The following is a 19753-nucleotide window of genomic DNA, read 5'->3' as shown; positions in this document are numbered from 1 at the left end:
GGTTCGACTCCTGGCCTCAACCATTTGCTGCATGTCTTCCCCTTCTCTCTGCTCCCCATATTTCCTGTCTCTTCACAGCTGTCCATTAAACATTAAAATGGTGAAATCCCTACCCACAAAAGATATATATAAATATATTGAAAAAATAAACAGAGCCAGATATCAATCCTTGGAAGCTGGTGGAGAACAAAACAGAGCAAAAAGTGGCCTTCGACACCATTTCTCACCCCATCCTCCTCAATAGACTCTCCTCCATAGGCATCACTAACACCCCCCTGCACTGGTTTCACTCCTACCTCACAGGCCGCACTCAGTTCATCCAACTCAAGTCCTTCACCTCACAACCCTCCCCCGTCACTTCAGGTGTGCCCCAGGGCTCTGTCCTGGGGCCCCTCCTCTTCACCATCTACCTTCTCTGACTTGGCAATATTTTTCGTAAATTTGGCATTCACTTCCACTGACACCCAGCTCTACCTGTCCAGTAAACCCGACTCCACTCTCCCACCCTCCTCCCTCACCCTCTGCCTCTCTGAGATCAAATCCTGGTTCACCTCCAACTTCCTTCAACTCAACAGCAATAAAGCAGAACTCTTCCTCATAGGTACTAAGTCCACCCTATCCAAAGCCGACAGTTTCTCCCTCACCATCGACAGGTCAACAGTGTCCCCCTCCCCTCAGGTAAAGAGTCTGGGTGTCATCCTCGACAGCTCACTTTCTTTCCACTCTCACATCAATAACATAACCCGGTCTGCATACTTCCATCTCTGCAACATCAACCGTCTCCGCCCCTCTCTCACCCCTCACACCACTGCCATCCTGGTCCACAGTCTCGTCACCTCCCGTATCGATTATTGTGATTCCCTCCTCTTCGGTGTCCCTCACAAATCCCTCCATAAACTTCAACTGGTCCAGAACTCTGCAGCCTGCATCATCACCAGAACCCCCTCCTTTCACCACATCACCCCTGTCCTCCAGCAGCTCCACTGGCTCCCGGTCATCTTCAGAATCAACTTCAAAATCCTCCTTTACACATTCAAGGCCATTCACAACCTCTCTCCCCCGTACCTGTCTGATCTCCTCCACATTGTCACCCCCTCTCGCTCCCTCAGGTCTTCCTCCTCCTCCCTCCACCTCTCTGTGCCCCCTGCCCGTCTCAGCACCATGGGGAGCAGAGCTTTCAGTCGCTCTGCTCCCCAACTCTGGAACTCACTCTCACCAGACATCCGAAACACTGATTCACTTCCCGTATTCAAATCAAAACTCAAAACCCATCTGATCAAATCCGCATTCTCTGTTTAACCTCACTGCCTCTTTTTAACTTGGTGTTACTTTGCTTGTTGTTTTTATTTATTTTATTGTGTTTTATCCTCTCTGTAAAGTGTCCTTGAGTGTTCGGAAAGGCGCTTTAAATAAAATGTATTATTATTATTAAAAGAGGAGTGAAATTTGGACACAGAATCTTAAATTAATGATGAAGTTTGTGAAAGCTGGTTGAATGAATCACAAACATTTTCCTTCCATATTTACTGAAACAAATCACAGAGAATACGACGTGTTGGCGTTAATACGCTGCTCCGGGGTGACTGAATAAACTTCATTCAGGCACAATGATCCGTACGAAATGTGCTGAGTCTCTCACAGGGATGAAGTCGTTTCTCTCAGTTTCACTTGATCTTTGGCTTCACTTCTTGCACATGAAAAGACAGCAGCTCCGGTCACTGACTGATTGGCCCCCTCCCCGCAGGGGCCCTTACAGAGGTGAGCAGGGGTCAGGCCGCCTCCTCCTGCTCTCATTAAGCCTATAGCAGCACATTAGTGCATAGCTCCGGGGCAGGGAGGGAAATGGCTTTAATCAATACGAGACTTGTTGTTTATTTTGACTGACATCAGTCGCACTCATGACTGACGAAGAAGAAAAACAGAGGCCCCGCCCGACACAAACATCACTGAGCTACTTTAATGGTCCTTAAATACGTTCCAGAAGAAAACCAGCAGAACGAAGAGGTCCGGTCTGGACACGGCTGGAGTTATGATCTATGTGGTGCATATAAATTCACTCTCAGTGTTTCCAGGCTTGTTTGTGCTGCATGGAAATCTCATGAGAGTTTACAGATTTAAAAAACAAGGCGGTGAAACCACCAGATATTTAAAGGATTAACATCCCACAACAAATATTCATCATCAGAGAGAAGTTATTTGTTTCTGCATCTTAAATATACCTTTTTTTTTTGGGAGAATCACGTCAAAGCAGACATCTTTACCCTGAGAGTTTAGATGTCTGCTATGTATATGAGTTCAAACAGATTCAACTCTACACTTTCTACAGATGTGTGTCTAACATGAGTCTGGTCCTGCTGGAGGTTTCTGCCTGTTAAAGGAAGTTTGTCCTTGCCACTGTAACTTGCTAAATGCTGCAAAGTGCTCTGCTCATGGTGGATTAAGATGAGATCAGACTGAGTCCTGTCTGTAAGATGGAACTGGATCTTATCCGGTCTTGATGTTGGGTCTTTGTTAATAATGGAACATAGAGTACGGTCTAGACCTGCTCTGTTTGGAAAGAGTCTGAGGATGACATTTGTTGGGATTTGGTGCTTTATAAATAAAGATTGTCTGTAAGATGGGACTGGATCTTATCTTGTTTCCCCTCGCTGTTCCTCTGCAGAATTAACAACAAGGGGAAACCGAGCTGTTCTCCGGGTCCGGTCCGTCTCTGATCCGTCACAGGACCAGATCTGATAGGTTTCTATTCTAGTCAATGTGTTAACTTCCACTGGATCCGCTCCATTGCGTTCCGGCTGCGTCTCTGATCCGGCAGGTCGGTGCCCTCCGGATCAGATACGCAAGACTGGCCTGGAGTCAACAGGTCAGAGGTTTTCAGAGGACCAGAAAGACAACATGGATGAGGAGAGGAGGAGGAGAATCCTTGATTTAGTAATTACCGCGGGCAAACCTCGGTCACTGTTGTAAATATAATAAAACTTTACCACCTGCACCACGGAGAAAGTTGCACCCTCATGGAGTGAACCACTCTCTTAAATCTGCAGGACATCCACCACAAGGGATGCAGGAGACACCTGAACAACAGACTGCAATGCCTTCCACCATCAGGCAGACGATATCACTGCCTGAAGGCGAACACTCAGAGGATGAGGAGAAGCTTCTTACGTTACGCCTTCAGACTGTAGCTCTCATACATCCTGGTGCCTTTAAGAGCACCTCTGTATGATGTACCACACATCTTAAAGCTCCTGTGTGGAGTTGAAACTGATTCTGAAATTGATACTGATACCTCTCTATGACCTAAAAAAAACAAACGAGACCATAAGCATATAGTTTACTTTTGCATGCTTGGAACCTCAACATAAGAGAGGGGGAATGCGTCAGACTACAGGATTGAAATAAGAAGTTTGAGATTTTTTGTCAGAAAATACTTCCTTGCATGTATTTATGACAAGATAGAGGACATAAATGAAGAGCCCTGACCACAGGGGGCGCCAAAATCAACACAAACTTAAAGTTCTTTACAGCAGCTTGGAATCAAAATGTTTTTTTCCATTCTATATCTTCTATTTGTATCTATTATATCAACTTATGTCACTTGACTTCGGCTGTCCGGCGGTCCTGCTCCGTGCTGCGTTCTGAAAACGCCTCCGCTGGGTGTTGACGGACGAGAGAGCACTGATACCGCAGCCAGCCACAAGGGGGAGCCCTAAAGGAGTTGGCTTCACTTTCATGAGGTGGCTGTGCCGTTTAACTTCTTTAACTGTCTTATTATTCCACTGTTTGTGTAACTTTGTGTTGTTTGACTCAACTAGACCTCTCCCAAGAAGTCACAAGGTTTCTTAAATGAGCCTGTTATTAAAAGAAACTGGGTTAATTTAAAGATATGTATGATGTTATATAAATAACTTCAAATGAAGTCTCCTTCTCTCATCATGAAGGTCCCAGATGATCTGACACTCCAGACAGAAAGACAACATGACCTCCACCCAGAGGTCAAAGACGCCCTCGTTTATAATGATCTGTAACGACTGAACTTTGCTTGAACACACCCTGACGGACAGGTAGCGCTCAGGTTTCCACCCTGCACAAATAAACAACACCTCCACGCTGTTATCATTCCATTATTACGTTAAACTGAGGCTGTAATTGTGCTGTGAGTGCACTGCAGGTGAGAATGTGTTCTTTGACCTCAGGGAGGGTTGAGTGGAATCATCAGAGGAGGAGACACCTGACTGAAGACAGTGTGTTTTTGTGCGTGTGTGTGTGTGTGAGTGTGTGTGTGTGTGTGTGTGTGTGTGTGTGTGTGTGTGTGTGTGTGTGTGTGTGTGTGTGTGTGTGCGTGTGTGTGTGTGTGTGTGTGTGTGTGATCGCAGTCTGAGCGGTTCTGCATGGTGACCTGCAGGCGTCGTTTCTTCAACAATTGTCTGCACACCCACCATGTTTGGAAAAGCAATACGTCTTCCAACCAGGGGCCGGTCTTGACCTCCGACCCCGCCTGAGACTTAGCTGTGACCCACCCAGAGTTTGGGCGAGGACTGTGGAGGGTCTGATGGTTATAAAGAGCCTGCTGCTGAATGAGTTGACACAACCCTGAACAGATGTGCGGTGTGAAGGCTCTCTGTTCCAGCTCTGACCTCTGAGTCCGCACCAGCGATGAATGAGGAAGCAACAATTGAACGCTCGGTGGCCTCGGTCAGCACGCAGGGACAGAACGCCGCCTCTTTGAAGACCAGCGGAGGGTCTTTGTGCTCCGGCAGCTGCTCCACTTGAAGACATAATAAAACATTTTGGAAAGAGAAGTCAAATATATTTCCCTGAGGGGATTGTGGTAGATGACTCAGTGAGAGTCAGGCGTTGGTATCCTGTTGTTGGTTTGGTTGTTGCCAAAATGTCTAGACTCAGCTTCTTGCTCAACTCCGGTCCCTTCCCTCCACTGCGCTTCGCTGCACTTCACTCCCTTCTTCCGCGACAGGGAGAACAAACTCTGAACACCGTCATACCTCAGGGATTATGAGATTATCTTTTCACAGCCACTCCGACTGAAGCAGAGCCTCTCAGGTCATCTACAGTCCTCGTCTGTGATGAACAAAGAGCAGGAATATCAAACAAACATAGACTCGATCTTCTGCAAGTCCAAACTGCAAAGCTGCGAACAAGAATCCTTCTGCAGCGTCACACCGCTGGTGATTTTATTGCATCATGGAAGCACACTGTGCTGCCATCAGCTGTGGGCAGGAGAAAGTGGAACAGTGTTTCTGAACTTCCTACATTTGCACTTCATAAACGGGTCTACTGCTGTGTTAACACCTCGAGGCACAACACTTCAAACACTGGACACTCCCAGCGCCGTCCAGCTCTCCATCTGGTCAGGTGTCACTCCATCATTAAAGTTTTCATTATGAAATAAAGGAGGGAACTCAAAAGCAACAAGAATGAAAATAGGAACAAGGCTTTAGAAGCAAAGTTGCAGTCGCATCATGTTGCATCATGTACTTGCAGCAACTTAGGACACCCTAAAAGGACACAATGCACCTGCACGCCATCGTATGTTATTGATGCATGCTCGCGTTGCATGCTGTTAGAACCAGAGACTGTGTAATAAATGGACGTAGTATCCGTGACATGTTTTGAAGCCAATCGTCAGTGGGTGCCATATTGGAAATGCTGAACTTAACCAAACTTCGTCCTAGCTAGTGCGGGCCTTTAGCCTTTTTGCTAACAGCTACAGGGTGCCCGCCTGTCAATCAAGTCAGCCATTCCCTTATTTGGGCAAAGACTTGTACGTTTAATATTTTCTATCAATCTAAAATTAACAAGTTATAAAAAATTCACCCTTCATACAGTGTGTGCTGTAAACATGTTAATTCCTGCTGTAAATATTGTCTTCTTTGAATGGGTGTGAATGTGGTTTCCAGTGTTTTTGCGGACAGCCTCTAGTGGACACTCAATGAACTACAGTTTTTAGCACTTCTGCATCGGCTCCATTTTTTTAACGTTCTATTTTTGGGCTTTTTCACCTTCATTGATAGGACAGCTGAAGAGAGACAGGAAATGTGGGGAGCAGAGAGCGGGTGAAGACATGCAGTGAATGGTCGACCGACCGGGAGTCAAACCAGGGACCACTGCAACGAGGACTATAGCCTCTGTACGTGGGGCGCTTAGACCGCTAGGCCACCAGTGCCCCATCGGCTTCATATTTTAAGACCGGAGGTTGCTGCTCGGTTAGGACACAGTTTAAATGGTAATGTATGGTGGGACCTCATCTCTGTTTCATGCCGGCATCCTGCTCACCCTGTCGTGGTTCTAATTCCCTGCAACAGCCTGCTCACTCTACATTATCCTGCTTCTCAAACAGCTTCACATACCAAAAATGACGCCAAATATTGTGCTCTGATTTGTGCACCATCTCCAGTTTTGGAGAACTCCCACGTGTCTTTAACGTCTCCTGCTGTTTCCATCTCTGTTCTTCGTTTTCCCGCCGATAAACAACCAACATTAAATCACCCAGACTTCTTTTGGAGCATTAATTTAATTACAGTTCCAGAGTCTGGGATCAGAGCTGCATCTAAAGCATCTTTCTCATTAACATAATTCATACTTAAAGATCATAGTTATGAAATAGAAATCAAAGGATACTTAGAAGACTTGTGCTCGTAAGTCTTAATGAACCTCTGGATTTTATTCAGAGAGTTTGAGAGCGAGGTCTTTTATTCTCCTTATTAAGATGAGTTAAGAGTTTCTGTGACGGAGGAAACGTGTCTCAAAAGAAGAGGTGCTTAACTTTAATGTTTCTGAATTAACTGTTTCATGAACACAGAGAAACAACATCAGGATGGTTAAGTCTTCAATTCTGTTTTTAATTGATTCAGTTTCTCATCTTTTCTCCAGATAATCCGCCTGTTTTAGGCTTTTTCTTATTTAGACTATAAAGAGAAAATAATAAAAAGAAAACACATGGAGAGAGGTTTTTAAGATCCAAAACAAAGCTCAGTCTCTTCACCTCCGGTAGCACACCACAGCACCTGAATTAAAATAAGAGGAGTTCTCTTAGAGCCGCAGGATTGGGAGTTTCTGTCTCCATCAGTTTCATAATTACAGCTGAAAAACTTTAATGGTCCAAAGACAGAAACCCCAGATCTGGATCACCACCAAAACCAAATCAATCGTTCCCTGGCTCCGAGCCGACGTGTCCATCATGTTTCTGGGAAAGATTCTTCCTCTGGGTTTTAAAAACATCCTGCTGACAGACACAGAAACACACTTACTGTGTGAAACCACATCCTTAATCCTGCTTGGAGAGTAAATCACAGACTTCATGTCATGTTCGTGCAGAGAGGCACAAACACGGAGCAGTAAACTCTTATCTGACTGAACCTTAAACCAGAGAGTCCATGAGGAGGATCATCGTCTGACTTCACTTCCCCAGATAGAGACAGCTCACCTGGCTTCATCCAAAACAAACGTTTACCGCCAAACAGCCGCTATCAGAGCTCAGATCAAATTAAATTCAAGACCTGGAAACTGTCTGAAGACGACAGGACGCATTGGCACATGATGCAGGATGCAGCTGTGAGTCTGACTGTTCACACCCTGTGTGTTAAGTGTCTGTCAGTCTGATAGTTGAGATGTTCCTGCTGCTGTATGTCAGGACTTTATGTAGTTGTGTTGATGGATCTGTCACCGGATAAGTGTTACAGGGATGCACAAATTGAGACAAAGAACATGTGGCGTGCAAAAACTTGCAAAGTGGGCGGTCCATGTTTATACCTTTATTCACGTAGTCGATCAGATATTCGTATCAGGGTTCTACCAAGTGTTTAAATCTTTACTTTTATACTCTTTTAACACTTTTGCTTCAGTAATTAAGAACACCATGATATTTTGATTCTGCAGCTTCAAATAAAAGTGCTGTAAACACAAAATGCAAGGACTGTATTGCACTTCTACAACGGTCCTTAAAGGTGACATATCACGCTTTTTTCATCAACATATATTGGTCTAAGAGGTCCCCAAAACATGTCTTTAAACTTGATGCTCAAAAAAACACTTTGAAATCAGATTTTGGTCTGCCTGAAAAACCCTCTTCTTCAGTCCTCCTCAGAACAGTCTGTTTTCTCTCTCTGACCACGCCCCCTCAGGAAGTGGGTGTGGCCTCGGCTCTCCAGCACGTTGATCTAATGTTTACATGTTGGCTGAATATACACAGCTGCTCACAGACCCGCGTTACTTCAACCCTCTGAATCTGATCCAGAATCTGATCCTGACGGAGAGGCGCCTGCAGCAGGACCTTTCTGAACCATTGGTCACAGATTTAGTGTTTCTTGATGTTTTATTTATCAGCATGTCGACGTGTGTCTTGGTACACAGCTACCAACATGTAGCTATGTGGCTATGCTAACTAGCGCTAGCACTTTTCCATGACAAATAAAAATCATCCACTAGATCTTCAAATCTGCAGACGTGGGGAGTAAAACTGACCTCTACCAGAAAGGCAGCAGGACCTTTCTGAAGGATTGGTCACAGATTTTGTGTTTCTTGTTGTTTTATTTATCAGTATGTCGACGTGTGTCTTGGTACACAGCTACAGCTACAGCTACAGCTACAGACATATAGCTATGTGGCTATGCTTACTAGCGCTAGCACTTTTCCATGAAAACTAAAAATCCTCCACTAGATCTTCAAATCTGCAGACGTGGGGAGTCAAAGCGACCTTTGTGTTTATTAAGACAGCCTACAACTAGCATGCCTCCCTCCTAAGCTCCTTGTTAGCACACATGTGTGCAGGGAATGAAAAACGGAGGAGGGGTTGAGTTGTATTTTATACAGTCTATGGGCTGAACAAGCTCCGAGCTCTGACTTCCTGTTACAGATCGGATGGCGTTGTGACGTATGAAAAACACTGAAGTCTGAAACGGCTGGTTTCAGCACACATTTACAGAAAGGTGGAGAAATCAGAACAGGGGCAGAATGGACTCTTTTCATTTTCAGTGGGTTTGTAGACAGGGACACAGATTTCAGGTAGAGAACCCTTAAAAAGTCAATTTTGCATGATATGTCACCTTTAAATGCACCTGCAGTGACTGTTTATCAAAATGTAAAAACGTCTTATTAAAAGCGTCTAACGTAAAGCCAAACTAGAATAAATGGAGCTGTAAACACAAAACTATTTACAGTTATAGCAGCAAAAAACTGCACACGTGAAATATTAAACAGACCCGGTAATTGGTTGTGGCGGGGGATAGAAATCATCAATGAAAATGAGTAAGATCCATGTAGGCATAGAGATAAATTAATAATAATAATATATTTTTAAAATTTTAACTTTGATTTTATGGGTTTGTTTTATACATTTCTATGCTTTTAATTATTTATTTTTCTATCACTTTCCTTTTATACTTTCTTTTATTGCCCATTGTGAAACACTTTGCTACCTGTATTGAAAAGTGTTATATAAATTAATTATTATTATCATTTTATCTGATTTATAATACACTTTACATTTAGAGCTAATCTCTAAGTGCTATAAGACACAGCAAAGGTAAAAACGAAGTTAAAAATTGACAATAAGAACAAATATAAAAACTTGTTGTAGGTAAGTGACTGAGCTAACACTGGGTCCCTTAAATAACTCAGCCAGTCACAGGAGGGAAAAATATCATGGATTTTAAATGTCAGAGGGTCCGCCATGAAAAAATTCTCATCTGGTAATCATCCCATTAATGAAAACAAAACATACATTAGTCAGAGTTTCTGTTATCAGTGATGTATTTTCGTGTCGTCTTCATCATGGAACAAAAGGGTCGTTCATGAACATTTATCGTCACAATTTTCACACAGGAAATTAAAACTTCTCTGCATGTTTGCAATAGTTGTCTCTGTGATTGCACATCCATGCTCAAAAAATGGGTCCACCCCTATGTACCCTCAAAATCAGGTCTTGTGTTCCTACATTTCACTTCAATTTAATCCCTATCCTCCCACACGATTATTTTGGAAGCACTTTTTATTATATGAATGAATGATTTAATTTCGATCAGCAGCAGAATGTGGGAACATAGGGCTGTGGGAACATAGGCACGCTCCCCAAAAAACAAGAATATATGCAGCTGAACTTCAGTCAAGATGAAGTCCAAGTTTATATTTTACTTTACAAACTTGTGATTTTCCTATCAGAGCATTTTAATCCTTTCTTTGGTTTGATAAAAAATCAGAAATAAGGAATGCAATCTTAGTATTTTCTAAGTTTCATCCTCCAATGTTAAAAAATGAAGCCAATACAGAAACACAACACATGCAGATCCTCGGGCGCTGCTGTCTTAGTGTTTTAAGTGGTTAGTCCTCGCCGCAGCGGTCACTGGTTCGACTTCCAGCCATGAACGTTTACTGCATGTCCTCCTCCAAACTCTACTCCTAACATTTCCCATGTATCTTCAACTCTCTCTCTCTTCAGGAACATGCATGCACTAAAACTTTCTACTTCAGTTTTTTACTTTTCCCCCCAGCAGTCCCTTTTCCTACCCCGGTGTCCCTCCTCTGTTGTGTTCAGCCTTCACATCCACAGGGAAGAAGAGGATTGAAATTCCTCCCCGCAGGAGAGAGTGACATCACTGCGTGTAACAGCAAATTAGTGTCCTCGTTTTGAAGCTATATGCTCAGTGTTCCATGGTAAGTAGATTAAATCAGTTCATGGGGCTGGTGGCTCCTTCCCAAACAAACATTCCTCTTCAAAGTTATCACAGAGACAGAAAATGTGCCCTGAGCCAACTCTCCACCTCTATCTCGCTCCCTTATCTTTCTGTTTCTGGACACAGCTCCACCTGACAGACAGCACACTCATCTTTCTGACACATTACATCATAAAAGAGGTTTCACATTTTGACACATGCACTTCTGTGCAGAGTTTGGAAATCTCACAGTGTTTATTCTTTAAAGCCTCAGGAGGTACGGCTTGAAATAGCAAACATGCATCCATGAAATCAAAGTTTGAGTTTCATTAATCATCATTATTATAAAACCTGGAGGAGAATACAGCTCTGTTTGCTGTTCACACCATTACTCAGGACTGTGAGGGCGTGGCAGATCTCATTGTGCCCACTTTAGTCCACTTGAGGCTGACTTCAGAACCAGCAGAAACCACGTACACAGCCATTCAAGAAAGCCAATCTTTAAAGCAGAAATTACAATATTTTAGTTCAAGCTTTGGAGAAAAGATCACCTCAAAAGTTGTGTTTTTATGATGCTTTAATTTCTCATTTTTACTGTCTTACTGCAAGGTTGCATTATTGCAGTTTTGATAATAAATGTGCTTTTATTTTGAAAGGTAAAAAAGGTTTTCGTGCTAAATCCTAAAATTACAGAAGTAAATAAAGCAGCAATCTCCTGTTTTGAAATCTGAAGCAAATACGGAAGTGTTAAAAACTGCAGTTCCTCGACTGTCCACTAGAGGCTGGCTGCAGAAACACAAGAAGCCACATACACACCCATTCAAAGAGACGAAAAGATCTTTACAGCAGAAATAAACACGTTCTGGTTCAAGCCTTTGTGAAAGGAAAACCTCAAAAAACAGATTTCTGTGATTATTTTATTTCCTTTTTTACTTCTTTACTGCAAGGCTGCATTATTTCTATTAGTCCGGTACAAATGTGCTTTTATTTTGAAAGGGAAAACATGTTAGTTCTGCTAAATCATAAAGTAAAAGAAGTAAATCAAGTGGCAACCTCTAGTCTTGAAATATGAAGCCCATGCAGAAGTGTTAAAAACTGCAGTTCCTCGAGCGTCCACTAGAGGCTGGCTGCAGAAACACCAGAAACCACATACACACCCATTCAAAGAGACAAAACAATCTTTACAGCAGAAATAAAAATGTTTTGGTTCAAGCTTTTGTGAAGGAATCAGCTCAAAAAACATTATTTTTACGATTCTTTTATTTCTCTTTTTACTTCTTTACTGCAAGGTTGCATTATTTCCAGTGTTCCAGTATAAAGCTTTTATTTTGAAAGGACAAAGCGTGTTAGTTCTGCTAAATCATAAAGTAAAAGAAGTAAATCAAGTGGCAACCTCTAGTCTTGAAATATGAAGCAAATACAGAAGTGCTAAAGACTGCAGTTCCCCAAGCGTCCACTAGAGGCTGGCTGCAGAAACCACATACACACCCATTCAAAGAAGACGATCTTTACAGCAGAAATAAACATGTTTACAGCCTGGTTCAAAAAACAGTTTGGGTTTGAAGAGCTCATTTCACTGTACAGACTTGAATTTATTATAACTCGTTATTTTTGAAGATATTAAACGGACTTAAGTTTTGCCCAAATAAGGGCGTGACTGACTTGATTGACAGACGGGAACACTGTAGCTGTTAGAGAAAAGGCTAAAGGCCCGCCTCTTTACCTCACACTCGCCCGGACGAAGTTAGGTTGAGTTCAGCATTTCCTTTATTTTTTTAAGTTATATTTTTGGGCTTTTTGCCTTTATTTTATAGGACAGCTGAAGAGAGACAGGAAATATGGGGAGTAGAGAGCGGGGGAAGACATGCAGGAAATGGTCAACCAGTCGGGAATCGAACCGGCGACCAGTGAGACAAGGACTGTAGCCTCTGTATGTGGGACGCTTAGACCGCTAGGCCACCAGCGCCCTGAGTCCAGCATTTCCAATATGTCACTGGCTGACGATCAACTTCAAATGTAACAACAGAAGTCAGAGGCATAGTCTTTTTTCATCTCAAGGATTTGAATCATCTTGCAAGATGCTGTTACAACCCATCCGAAATGGTCCATTTCAACACATCTCTGAATCTTGAGATATTAAATGCATTGCTGCCTGTCAAAGTTAGAGGCCAGCACACTCATGCAGGGTTAGCTGAGATACCCCCAGATCACCAACAGCCCCGCACCAACTCCTGCAACCAAGAACCAGAGCTGACACTGAACACCTGCAGAAAATAGACAACCTCAGCCGAGTGTAAACAAACGTGTCCGATGATTTGACTGAAAAGAGCATTAATGTGTAGCTTCATGAGACCCTAAATCACAAGGCCAGTGAGGGTCTGAGTTCCCAGTGGCTACAAGAGGGAGAGAAACAGTTTCAAGTGACTTAAACTTTACTCAGAGTTGGAGCAAAGACTCAGACCCTCTGCAGCCCCTGTCCCGTGTTTGTGCCCTCTGTGGCAGCGTTGGGATTAGATCAAATATGAGCAGCGTATTTTTAGCCGGTGACATTTGGGAGATAAAAGGTGGAGCAGCAGCAGCAGGATGGGAGGAATGTAGAGCCAGGAGTGGCAATATCACAGATACTGTATGGCTGTGAGGAGGATTACCTCACCTGCTGGCAGGAAGTAGCAGACTGGGTTTGACTCCTGCCCTCAGAGAAAACACTCACAGGCTGCTACAGGATTATCTACACTGCTTCAAGTCAGGGGTTTTGATGAATAGTGCAATAAAAGCTGCACCCAAAGAGACTCTAAATTACTCTGACCAACACTTTCACACATTCAGAGTGTTTCTGTTAAACCACAGGAGGAGTTTATTTTGCAAGGACAACACTTAAACAAAGTCAGACCCAGTTTCTCTCCTGCAGTGATGAAACCAAAAACAAACAACTTCAAACTGGAGGGAAAAAAAGTGGACTGTCTCTGGAATTTATCACCTCCCATCCTTCACTGTACTGCAAGAAATGTTCAAGGCTTTGCAGCTCCATGCAAGCAAAATGACTCAAGGTAAATATTTAAAGCATCCACGTCCCCCCCTCCCCTCCCCTCCCCTCCCTCCCTTCTGAAGAGCAATCAGAGAACAAACAGTTTCCACTCAGAAGAAAAGGAAAACTTCAACCTGTCTCTGGAATCTATCCCCTCTCTTCTGATAAATCACCTTCATTCAGCTCTCACTGGATCCTCTCTGCACGCACACACTGACATGTCAAAGTCTTACCTCGTGAGCAGAGAGGACATGGAGGGTCCTGGTGGCTTGGCTTCAGGTCTTCGTTGTCAGGTGCAGCTTTGTTTCAGTATCATGGTGAGAAACGGCGCGGCGCAGATGCGCAGTGCATCCCAGCTGCAGGCTCCGATACGCGGATCTCAATCCCACCAACATCCATACCCTCCACTCTCACGCGCGTTTCTCCTTCCTCTTCCTCTTCCTCTTTAAATGGATCTTTTAAAACACTCTTGTCACCCTCTCAGCTGTGTTCCTCAGTCCTCCTCCTCCTCCTAAAGATCACTTCTGTCCTTTAGGGCGCGCAAAAAGAAGCATCTTCTGGACTTCATTACAAACCGCTCACGGAGGTAGGACAGGTTAATCCAAGCAGAAGTGAAGTCTCTCTGTCGCCTCCAGGCAGGTGATTCCACGTGCTCGGTCCTGACCCTCCTGGAGCAGCAGGTAGATCTCTGAGACCTGTAACTTTCCTCTCAGGTCCAGAGTGCGCGCTGTGCGTCAGGAGGGCGCGTTAAGAGCAAGAGAGCCGCCGGCAGAGCTCCAGCAGGCAGCCGAGCTGAGCTGAGAGTGTGAAGGGCTGCAGTGTGTGTGTGTGTGTGTGTGTATGTGTGTGTCTCTCTCTCTCTCTCTCTCTCTCTCTCTCTCTCTCCACCTGAGCGCTGCATTCCTCCAGTGAACACGCCTCCCTCCTCCAATCACAGCCCAGCAGCTCCTCTGAAGTCAGAGGTGACTCGCTGCAGAAATCATGAAGGTGAAGAAACACTGCTCACCATAAACTCTTAAACTTCCGGAGAACTTTTAAAGAACAAAATTAAAGATACAGTCCGGAGCCTTCAGAGCTTTAGAGGCAGCAGGTGTTGCAGAGTGAGGAATGAAAATAACAGAAAACTAAAGACATGATGAAGAGTGTTTGGAGAAAAAGTCCAGAATAAGGTCAAACTGTCAGTGCTGGTGGAGAATATTTGATAAGAGGAGGAAGACTACTACTCCTATATCTTCTCTGAATAAAAGCACAAACCCCCCTTAAAGAAAATATAATTAAAAAAGGGAAAACCTAAAATAAAACTTCAAATTTGAAACATTCAAACACTCTCTGATCTTGTTATTTCTACAACATTTTCCTTCTTTGACCTTGTTGTCGACATTTTGACTTAATTAATACATTTTGCAAACTCACCTAGGTTGCTTCACCCTCGTATCTTAAAGAGCTCATAGTGCCCTATTACCCCTCTAGAACTCTACGCTCCCAACATGCAGGCTTGCTAGTTGTACCTAAAATCTCTAAAAGTAGTATGGGAGGTAGAGCCTTCAGTTATCAGGCCCCTCTCCTTTGGAATTATCTACCAGTCAGGGTCCGGGAGGCAGACACCCTCTCTACTTTTAAGAGTAGGCTTCAAACTTTCCTTTTTGATAAAGCTTATAGTTAGAGCTGGATCAGGCTTGGACCAGCTTTTGTCATGCTGCTATAGGCCTAGACTGCCGGGGGAACTGGCACACTGACACACTGGGATCCTAGCTCACCTTCTTCCCCCCAACCCCCTCATCACTTACTTTAACTCTGCCTGTCCCATTAAAGTTACTAACCATAGACCTTTCTGGAGTCCCTGAGCTCCATTGTCTCGTAGGTTCCTCTGAGCTGCCGTAGACGTCCTCCTGCTGTGGACGATCTGGACTCCAGCTGATACGGACGTGCTGGACTCCAGCGGCAACAGCTTCTACGACTCGTCTCATCACTATCACCTCTCTCTCTTACTCCCCTCTATCTGTCTTTCCAGACCCAACTCAGTCGAGGCATGATGGCTGTCTAACATGAGTCTGGTTCTGCCTGAGGTTTCTGCCTGTTAAAAGGAAGTTGTTCCTCACCACTGTAACTAGCTAAATACTGCGATGTGCAATGCTCATGATGGATTAAGGTGGGGTCAGACTGAGTCTTACCCTGTCTTGGTGTTGGGTCTCTGTTCATAATTTGACATAGAGTGGTCTAGACCTCCTATGTTTGTAAAAGCGTCTTGAGATAACGTTTGTTGTGATTTGGCGCGATACAAATAAAGATTGATTGATTGATTGATTGATTGCTGCAAACTTGCATCTTTTCAATAACTTTATAATCATCACAAGAAAAATTTGCTCCATGGCAGCTAAATATTGAATGTTTTTCTTTCTATTTAGGCTTCACACTACAAGAAAAAACACAGCTCCTCTATATTTAATCATTTTCTGTCTTCCTCTAGGTGTCACCTGTCAGTTCATCCTTCATTCCTCTCTTACTGTGGAGCTATAATAGCAATAAAACTACTTGTACCCGTGCAAAATGATCCATAAATGCATACAAAGATTCCAAACTACGTTCATACATCCACAAATACTTAAAATGTGGAAGCCCTAAAAGGACATGATTAAATGCATTTTATTTTCTCTGTTTTCTCGAGATTACAAGTTAGTTTCACTTAATTTCTCAAGATCGCAGTTAGTTTTCTTTTAAGTTTTGTTTTCTCCAGATAACGAGAAAGATTAGACGAGAAAACTGAGAAAATAAAATGTATGAATCATGTCCTTTTGCAGACGATGTGGTTCTGTTGGCTTCCTCCAGCGGGGACCTCCAGCGGGCATTGGGGCGGTTTGCAGCTGAGTGCGAAGCGGCCGGGATGAGAGTTAGCACCTTCAAGTCTGAGGCCATGGTTCTCTGCCGGAAAACGGTGGATTGCTCTCTCTCTCGGTGGGGAGTGAGACTTTGCTCCAAGTGGGGGAGTTTAAGTATCTCGGGGTCTTGTTCGCGAGTGGGGGTAAAATGGAGCGTGAGATCCACAGGCGGCGTCAGCAGTGATGCGGACGTTGTATCGGACCATTGTGGTGAAGAGGGAGCTGAGCCGGAAGGTAAAGCTTTCAATTTACCAGTCAGTCTACGTTCCAACCCTCACCTATGGTCATGAGCTGTGGGTCATGACCGAAAGGATAAGATCTTGGATGCAAGCGGCTGAAATGAGTTTCCTGCGAAGGGTGTCTGGGCTCGGCCTTAGAGATAGGGTCAGGAGCTCGGACATCCGGAGGGAGCTCGGAGTAGAGCCGCTGCTCCTCCGCGTCGAAAGGAGTCAGCTGAGGTGGTTCGGGCATCTGATAAGGATGCCTCCAGGACGCCTCCCTTTAGAGGTGTTCCGGGCACGTCCAACTGGGAGAAGGCCCCGGGGTAGACCCAGAACGCGGTGGAGGGATTATATCTCCCGCCTGGTCTGCGAACGCCTCAGGATTCCCCAGGAGGAGCTGGAAAGTGTCGCCGGGGAGAGGGATGTCTGGGTCAATTTGCTTGGACTGCTACCCCCGCAACCCGACCCCGGATAAGCGGAAGAAAATGGATGGATGGATGGATGGATGGATGGAATCATGTCCTTTTAGGGCTTCTGTAGTAAACATAAAAAGAGGACATACATATGGTAACCAAGTAACTTCAGGTAATAGGAAAGGCCTGTTATTAGATTCTTTAATTCTTTTGGTTTTTTTCACAAACATTTTTTAGAACATTTTCCCTCAGTAAAGAATAAAAAGACATTTTGTTACAGGACATTTATCTAACAGGTTGAAGATCACAAACACAAAAAACAAGCTTCATTCTCTGGATTAAACGAGATAAATTCAATCATGTCCTTTCAGGGCTTCTGTAGTAAACAGATCTGCAAGTACAGAGAAGATTTACAAAGGCGTACTGAGCTGCAAATGTTTGGACCAATTTGTAAATGCATACTTAGATATTAGTGGCTTCAATGTTCAAGTGTTTTCCCTCTAAGACATTAAAATGCACACAAATCATCTCTTAAAACTGAGGCTAAACGTGAGTTTTCACTTCTGCAGAGTAATCGTAGAAAAACCACTTGTGTGAGGCGACGGTTTTATCCCCCAAACTCAGGCTCACGGCTTGGGGGTATGAGGTTACATTCGTGGATCAGTTCACACAGGTACAAATAGTTCTGCTACAATAATAGCTCAGTACCTTCCTCACTCTGCCTTAATCATTGACCGTATATAAAGCTGGATGGCATGCCTTATTCTCCTGTTGTACAATAGTGAAACCAAAATACTCCCAGGGATAAAGTGGATTACATTTAAGGCTTTCAATTCAGAGTCTGAGCAACAAAACGGCTCAGATTATTCAGGAAGATGAGTCCATAGATTTTAAATCCATCTGCCTGCAGGAGGAGGAGGGCTTGATGAACGATTCTGCAGCCTGTCAGTAGAGGGAGCGTCAAACATTTTGGCCTCACGTTCGGGGAGCTGTCATGTCACCCTCACCCCAAATACTTAATAAATCCGTCTTCATCTAAATGTCTGAACACATTTCTTACTTTTAGCAGCTTTCCCTTTTCTCACATTTCCTCTGTTTTACTACCTGTAACTTGATCACATCTCCTTTGTTCCTCTCTAAGCTCTATATTTTAAGCACCGTCCCCCCCGCTGAGCAGGTTTTGTCTTACAGTTTGTGAACATTGTGTGATGTATGAGGCGGTAACACTCGGGTCATCTGCAGATTCACACCCAGGGATGACTTGGCTCTGCTGAAGCGACCACATGTCCTCTGTGTGAACTCCACCTCGCTCCGTCACCGTCCCTTTAAGCTCAGCCAAGGCGGAGGCAATCCATCTGAGCCGCGCTTCGGTTTCAACAGGCGGCCTTGAACTATCATCTGGAGCCGTGCAGACAAAACAGAGGGAACATGACAACATTAGCGTCTCCCCGCAGAGCCGCAGGGTGTCAGAGTATCCGTGTCAGAGCCTCAGCTGTGATCCTAACAGTTTGTGTTGCTACTTGTTAGCTTGCGTCTGACCACACAGGGTCATGTCGGCAGTGTAAATATTATGCTGAATCAGAGCGCTAACAGGATGTGAGGTTACAGTCATTTGAAGCTCGTAACAGATGCCAGGAGGATGATTTACAAACCTACAAATGTTGACTGGAAGAAAACATGAGCCTGCAGAGCCATAAATCCACAGGAGCATCAGAGAGGGCTTACAGAGAGCAGGTTCACAGCTCAGAGTTATTCAGTTATTAGCTTAGCTTTTATAGAATTAAAAACTACTTTAATACATGATTTTTATAAAGATAAAAAAAAACTCTTAACTACATACATCTCAGTTTTTTTAAATAATATTTCCAGCATGTTTATTTCAAAACCAAAGAAAAACAAAAAAACAGGCTGCAATGAAGCCAGCAAAGAGAGCTGTAAACTGCAGTACTTAAAACGGCCACTGGAGGCCAGATCCAAGAGAGAGTCAACCCCAATAGAGACCAATTTTAAAGGCTCAACTTTACAGCAAAAATAAACAAGTTTTAATGTAATGCATCTTTTGGAATTAGCAAGGTCCTACTCCATGTTCTCTCGTCCGTCGGACGGAGCAGGACCTCTGCACAGCTGGAGTCATGTGACCGAGGTTTTTACGCGGTAATCCCTGAATCAAGGATTCTCCTCCTCCTCTCCTCATCCATGTTGTCTTTCTGGTCCTCTGAAAACCTCTGACCTGTTGACTCCAGGCCTGGCTCCGCTCATCATGACTTTGGTTTGTTGTTGTAGTTAAGTGAAATACGATCTGGTGATAACACAGAGTGTTTTATTCTGAAAATTAACCGGATGTTTTCATTTGGTTTTGGTGAAACCTGACTTCCTGTCCCGCTCCATCTGCTCTGTTGAGATTGATGCGTCGTGCTCCGGCATCCGGGAACAATAGAAGTCTTGTGTATCTGATCCAGAGGACTCAGACCTGCCGGATCAGAGACGCAGCCGGAACGCAACTGAGCGGATCCAGTGGAAGTTAACACATTGACCAGAATAGAAACGTAAA

General features: G+C 44.0%; 1 protein-coding gene across 1 annotated transcript in view; it reads right to left on the bottom strand.

The window, feature by feature from the left end:
- adamtsl5 (ADAMTS like 5) overlaps positions 1–14502 on the bottom strand; it is a 62946-nt gene extending 48444 nt beyond the window's left edge. Inside the window, exon 1 of the mRNA XM_034680435.1 lies at positions 13926–14502. Within this exon, the coding sequence (XP_034536326.1) occupies positions 13926–13945 (20 nt within the window). The 5' untranslated portion in view covers positions 13946–14502. The remainder of the gene's footprint in view (positions 1–13925) is intronic.
- Between the last annotated feature and the right edge of the window lie 5251 nt (positions 14503–19753).

This window comes from Notolabrus celidotus, chromosome 3 (genome assembly GCF_009762535.1).
Source record: "Notolabrus celidotus isolate fNotCel1 chromosome 3, fNotCel1.pri, whole genome shotgun sequence".
NCBI lineage: Eukaryota > Metazoa > Chordata > Actinopteri > Labriformes > Labridae > Notolabrus > Notolabrus celidotus.
This window is presented reverse-complemented; position numbering and strand designations above follow the sequence as displayed.